Source organism: Chiloscyllium plagiosum, chromosome 41 (genome assembly GCF_004010195.1).
Source record: "Chiloscyllium plagiosum isolate BGI_BamShark_2017 chromosome 41, ASM401019v2, whole genome shotgun sequence".
NCBI lineage: Eukaryota > Metazoa > Chordata > Chondrichthyes > Orectolobiformes > Hemiscylliidae > Chiloscyllium > Chiloscyllium plagiosum.
In genome coordinates, this window is record NC_057750.1 from 16,175,167 (window position 1) to 16,181,166 (window position 6,000).

Sequence of the window (6,000 nt, forward strand, 5' to 3'; positions counted from 1 at the left end):
GTGGATGACTTATGTGTAGGCCAGACCAGGTAAGGATGATAAATTTCCTTCCACAAAGGACATTGGTGAACCAGACAGGATTTTATAGCAATTGACAGTGGTTACATTGTCACCATTAAGCAAACATTTCAGTAACAGGATTTGAGCTATAGGGAGAGGCTGAATAGGCTGGGGTTGTTTTCCCTGGAGCTTTGGAGGCTGAGAGGTGATCTTATAGAGGTTTATAAAATCATGAGGGGCATGGATAGGGTGAATACACAAGGTCTTTTCCCTGGAATGGGGGAGTTCAGAACTAGAGGGCATAGGTTTAGAGTGAGAGGAGAAAAATTTAAGAGACTGAAGAGGCAGCTTTTTCACAGAGGGTGGTGCGTGTATGGAATGGACTGCCAGAGGAACTGGTGGAGACTGGTACAATTACATTTAAAAGGCATTTGGATGGGTATATGAATAGGAAGGGTTTAGAGGGATATGGGCCAAGTGCTGGTAAATAGGACTAGATTCGGTTAGGATATTTGGTTGGCATGGACAGGTTGGACCGAAGGGTCTGTTTCCATCCTGTACATCTCAATGATGCTATAACATATTTTTAAAATTGAATTCAAATTTCATCATCTGCTATGGTGGGATTTGAACCCAAGCTTCAGAATATTTGCCTCGATTTCTGGATTATTAGTCAGTAATGTTATCGCTCCACCACTGCTTCCCCACATAAATCTTGCATTGTATTTCTGTGAGGGTCACAAAGCTTTTTCTAAATATCTTTTAATGTATTAAACTTGTATTCTTAGCAAGGCCTTAGAAAGAAAGAGCTTACATTTAAAGAGCACATGTTATATATGTGGAATTGGGTATAAGAAGCTCATGATTAAAATTTGAGAGAAAAACATAAAATATTTTATGTTCTTCTCAACTCCTGTGGTAGTTCAGAATCTTAATGCAATCTTATTGGGAAGACACTCAGCTCTAAGATTGTCATGTCTGCTTGTGTGGACCTGTTATCCACTTTGATGCCCTCCAACTGGTTACAGAGTGCTAGATTGGGTTCCGGAGCTGTGAAGCTTTGTACTTTGTACTAATTAAAGAAATAGAAAGCTGCAGATATTTCAACTGTGTAAAACATTTTTTTGTCTGTAGGTGAAGGTGATTCTAGGTGAAGATCGGGAAGCCACAGGTATGCTGCTCAGTATTGATGGTGAGGATGGAATTGTTCGAATGGAACTGGATGACCAGCTGAAGATTCTCAACCTGAGGTTTCTTGGGATCCTCAGTGAAGAAGGGGCATTGAGTACAACACCCTCTGGCAAAGATGTATATAGTCGAAAGTAAAATTCTTTTCTGTGAAGTTTTTCTTCAGATTTTTAGGTTTCCCTCTTGTGTTCTTGCTTTGATAATGTCTTGCTTGTTGTGGCCAGATGTTAGCAGTGGTTTGTTAAAAAGATTGAAAACAGCAACAACCAATTGTTTGAGCAAAAAACTGAATGTGGATTAATTTTACTACAAAAAGCAAAGATTTCTTTCCCCCCCTGTCAGTTGTTTGATGCATTTTGTAGGGTTCTTTTAATTTAAACACAACACAGAATGATTTGTGTGTAAACAGGTAACTGAGTCTGTACATGTGATGTTGGAGGCAGTGAAAACTTTTGTAGCAATTGAATAGCACTCCTACGGTACGATACTGAAGGCTATTTTTATATTTAAAAAATTGTACAGATGTGAGAAGTCACATGGAAGAATATACTGCTTTGACAAAAATTACGGTAACTATTTTTTAAAAAAGCAGTGTGTAAGTTTGTATTATTGGAAACTTTTTAATTTGGCATTTCTTTTGAAAGCTTTTGAAGGATCCTTTGAAATTAATTTAGTACATAATATTCCATCTTCACACTTCAAACACAAATCTCCAAGTGCTTCAAACCGCATTAAGAATGAGTTGTTCCTTGTATCCACTTTCTTGACGTACTGTTTATTATTCCAGATCCCCTCTGATTGCATTAAGTTTCAGTCAAGATGACCAGTTTAAAAAATTGTACCATAGCTGGCCAGAATGTATTTAAGGACAGTGAGACCACTGAATAATCAGAATTGGACTTATTAAAGTAACTTGAAACTGAGAATGTACATCAGTTAGATTTGAATCCTCTACTTTTCAGTCTTTACATGAGTCAAAGGCAAAGGGCCTGGAAATTTTTCTTTGTTGAATCTGTTGTTTCTTTTGCTTTTCTCTGGTTATGCTGGAGACTTGCGGTATGTTAAGAGTGAATGACGTGCAGTGACAGTGATCTGAAACCATCAGCCTCACCACATGTTATGCACTGGATGGACATTCTCTTGCCCACAAATATTAGAATGTAGGAGTGGTGTTATTTTGAAGATTCTTTGTTTCTAAGGCGAGTGCAGAATTTTCAGGTGTGTTAAGTTTCACTCAGGTGCCTATTTGTGGGCAGCACAGTGGTTAGCACTGCTGCCTCACAGCGCCAGAGACACGGGGTTCAATTCCTGCCTCAGGCGACTGACTGTGTGGAGCTTGCACATTCTCCCCGTGTCTGCGTGGGTTTCCTCCGGGTGCTCCGGTTTCCTCCCACAGTCCAAAAATGTGCAGATTAGGTGAATTGACCATGCTAAATTGCCCGTAGTGTTAGGGGAGGGGTAAATGTAGGGGAATGGGTCTGGGTGGGTTGCGCTTTGGCGGGTCGGTGTGGACTTGTTGGGCCGAAGGGCCTGTTTCCACACTGTAAGTAATCTAATCTATTTTCACCCACAAAATGGATTTTTTTCCCCATCAAGCTGTATCCCATTTCCCTCTCCCTGAATAGTGGGCAGCAAGTGTGTGAGCCCCATGATCGCTGTCTTTGCACAACCTCCATCACCCCAGAGGCTGAGGAACTGATTAGAGCCTTCTGCTTTGTACAGGTCAGCCAACTCAGCTCCTACGCTGGCATTGCCTGTGTCATTTGACCCTTTTTCTGCAATATCTTGAGGGCCACAATTTGTGGAATCCTGCTAAAGATTCAGCAGAACGAGAGTTATTCTGATTTTCCATCATTGTCATGTTGGGTTACCAGACTCTCTTTATACTTTATCATTTGATGCTGCTGAGCATTGCAGGAGAAATGTATATGGCCCAGATATCACATTTAATGCAAATTGCTTAACCAGCAACATTCAGTGTTTAACTAAAAGTTAAGATGCAAAGGCACAAGAAAGGATGGAATGGGATGAGGCAGTGAGCATCATTGGAACCTTGGAGAGGACGGCTATTGCTGGGCAACTTGGGATGCTCCAAAGCTGCACAAAGTGTCTCTGACACACAATGTATACATAACTGGCATTGAGTACTATGCAGGAGTCCTGCACTCAAATTGGAAGAAGTATGAATGGATTTTGAATTTTGTACACAGACACAAAGTCATGAAGTTTCTGAATTCACCAAAAAGAATCTGGCTGACTAGTTTCATAAAAACACTGACCTGCTTGAGACTTCTTAATCTATTGTATTTGTAAAATTTCTGGAGCAATGATTTATAAGAACAGATTCATTCACTCTGTTGTCAATTGGGAAAAAAATCAATTATAAATTGTCTGGTTCAAACTCAATGTCAGTCAAACATTCAGCATCATGAGAACAAGATTTAAAATAATTGTCCCAAGTATCAGAGGACTGCTGACATTGTTTAAGCCTAATAATATTGCCCAAATATTGAATAAGAATATGATTAAATATAATAAATGTTGAGCATAGCTGAGAGAGAATACATTTCATTGAAACTTTTTGACTTACACTCATCAAGACAAATTCCAAAATACCAAAAGAGAAACCAACATTAATATTTTGAGAGGAAAGTACTGATTGTTTGGCAAGTGGGTTGGGATCGATATATATTTCAATATGTGCAAATGTTCTATACTGCAGAACTTACTAACAATCCTAAATTGGTCATCAGGGTAATTTTTTGCACACTTAAGAGTATGTAGCAAATGTTTTCTATTGTAGAAGCATTTCTAATGTCAGACAGTGTGCTGTGAGTTTGCATGCACAGAGTAGGTTTGTGAATTATGCTGACAACCAATTTATATTATCACTGACTCACAGTATGATGCATTTGCATGTACAAGTTACTGGAATAATCATATGCATTATTATATAGGATCCTATCCTTTGTCATGGAAAAAACATAATGTGCCTGATTTAACTCAACAAGTGTGACAGCCTTTCTCTGGTTTATTAGGGCAAAACTTTGATCAGTCAAAGTCAACCTGTCTTGTTTAAAATTGAGTCAAAGCTTGGCAGCTAACAGTCAGTCATAATTAACAGGTTATTAATCTAGACTCTGCACACTGAGGGTTATCTATACATTCTCCATGGCAATATCTCTACCAGTCAGAATGCACTTATCAACCAATCAGCACTTTCTTTGTGAAGTAAAAATGTTGGTTTGCCTTTACTTCGGTACGTTTTGTAAATTCTCCTGATGTGTGCAAAATCATAGGCTTCAACAAAATGTCTTTTTTCAACAATCCTCAAGTTCTCTACTATACAACAAAGGTCTTAAACATGGGGCAGATGTTTTCCATCTTGGATTGATATGTTAGTTTGAAGTACACTTGTGAAATTAGATCCGCTGCAAATGTTCAGTCCTGTTCTATACAAGAAAAAGAGAATGTTTAGGATGTTGTTATTTTACAATGGCCACTGCTAAGATCTGCTTCCACTATCTCGTTTGCTGAATGTCTCCTCCTCATGTAAAGTGTATTTCTGTGGTTTGGGAATATCACTGTATGGCCAATATTTGAGCTTATAAACCTATTTTTGTTTGAATGGAGTAAATAAAAAGACTTGCAGATCTTAAAAACATGTGTTGTACTTGCAGAGGGCTGCTGTTTAAGGTTTCTCAAACTTTCTTTGCAAAACTTTTCATTCTCATTCAGATTTTGTTCTCTGTGCTGATGGTCTCTTCTGGGTTCTGATAGTTCACATTCCACATCAGTGACTTACTATCCAATTCTGTCACAGGTTATTCATCTAGACTCTGCACGCTGAGGGGTATCTATTCTGTTCTCATGACAATTGAAGCATGCCTACTCTACAATTCAATAAGGGCATGTCTACACATCTGCCTTGATTCTGCAGCCCAATCTGACACTCTTTACTTCCTTAGTGCCTGGGAATCTTATTGTTAGCCACATTTTTACTCCATGATTGAGGTCCCCCTGAAGAAGGGTTAAGGATTTCCAAGATTCACATATGTCTAACAAGTTTCTCATCCCAGACTGAAATGACTGACACCTTATCACTCCCCGACATTATAGATGCAGTTTCCAAGAGGGAGTCAATGAAAAGTAATCAGAAACTGGAAATCCAAGATCTACCACTTTCGTTGACCATTGAATGATGATGAAATTACAGGTGAAATCAATTCCACATTCACTGGGAATTAAACTTTGGACCTGGCTGGTCTGTGGCTAAGCATCTTGCTGGGTAAGTGATTTTGGGAGGCTGGGGTGAGAATCGCAAGACAGTCTGGATGTACACACCAGACTTGCTCCCCACCTGGTTAACAAATGTAACTTCCAAATTACTTTGCTCATAACTGATTTTCCAAAGAAAAAGTAATTCCTGAGTTATGACAGACCTCTTAAATGCATGCAAAACCTTTTAGATGGAGTTAAAATAATCTACTTAAGAGCACTCTTGGAATGAGTGATGTTGGGTCATGATGCAGAAACATGGCAAGATACTGTGCTGTGGGTATCGAAAGGTTCCCAATTCCAATGCATTCTATGTGGGGAGGTGCTGAGAGGAGCCAGGCATTTGTAGCTTGATTTCAGGTATTTTGTGATCCAGGGAGGCCAGTGAAAATGAAAAACTGATATATAAAGGGCAAAGGAGAGGTAAAAGTGGACGTTGGACCGCGTGAAAATAACGCTGGGGAGATGGTAGTGGGGTGCTGAAAATGTGTTGCTGGAAAAGCGCAGCAGGTCAGGCAGCATCCAGGGAACAGG

General features: G+C 39.4%; 1 protein-coding gene across 3 annotated transcripts in view; it reads left to right on the top strand.

Moving 5' to 3' along the window:
• supt5h (SPT5 homolog, DSIF elongation factor subunit) overlaps positions 1-2,509 on the top strand; it is an 81,300-nt gene extending 78,791 nt beyond the window's left edge. For all 3 annotated transcript variants that reach the window (XM_043681015.1, XM_043681016.1, XM_043681017.1), the window contains one exon: positions 1,135-2,509. In XM_043681015.1, coding sequence (XP_043536950.1) covers positions 1,135-1,326 — 192 coding nt within the window. In that variant the 3' untranslated portion in view covers positions 1,327-2,509. The remainder of the gene's footprint in view (positions 1-1,134) is intronic.
• The last annotated feature ends 3,491 nt before the right edge of the window (positions 2,510-6,000 follow it).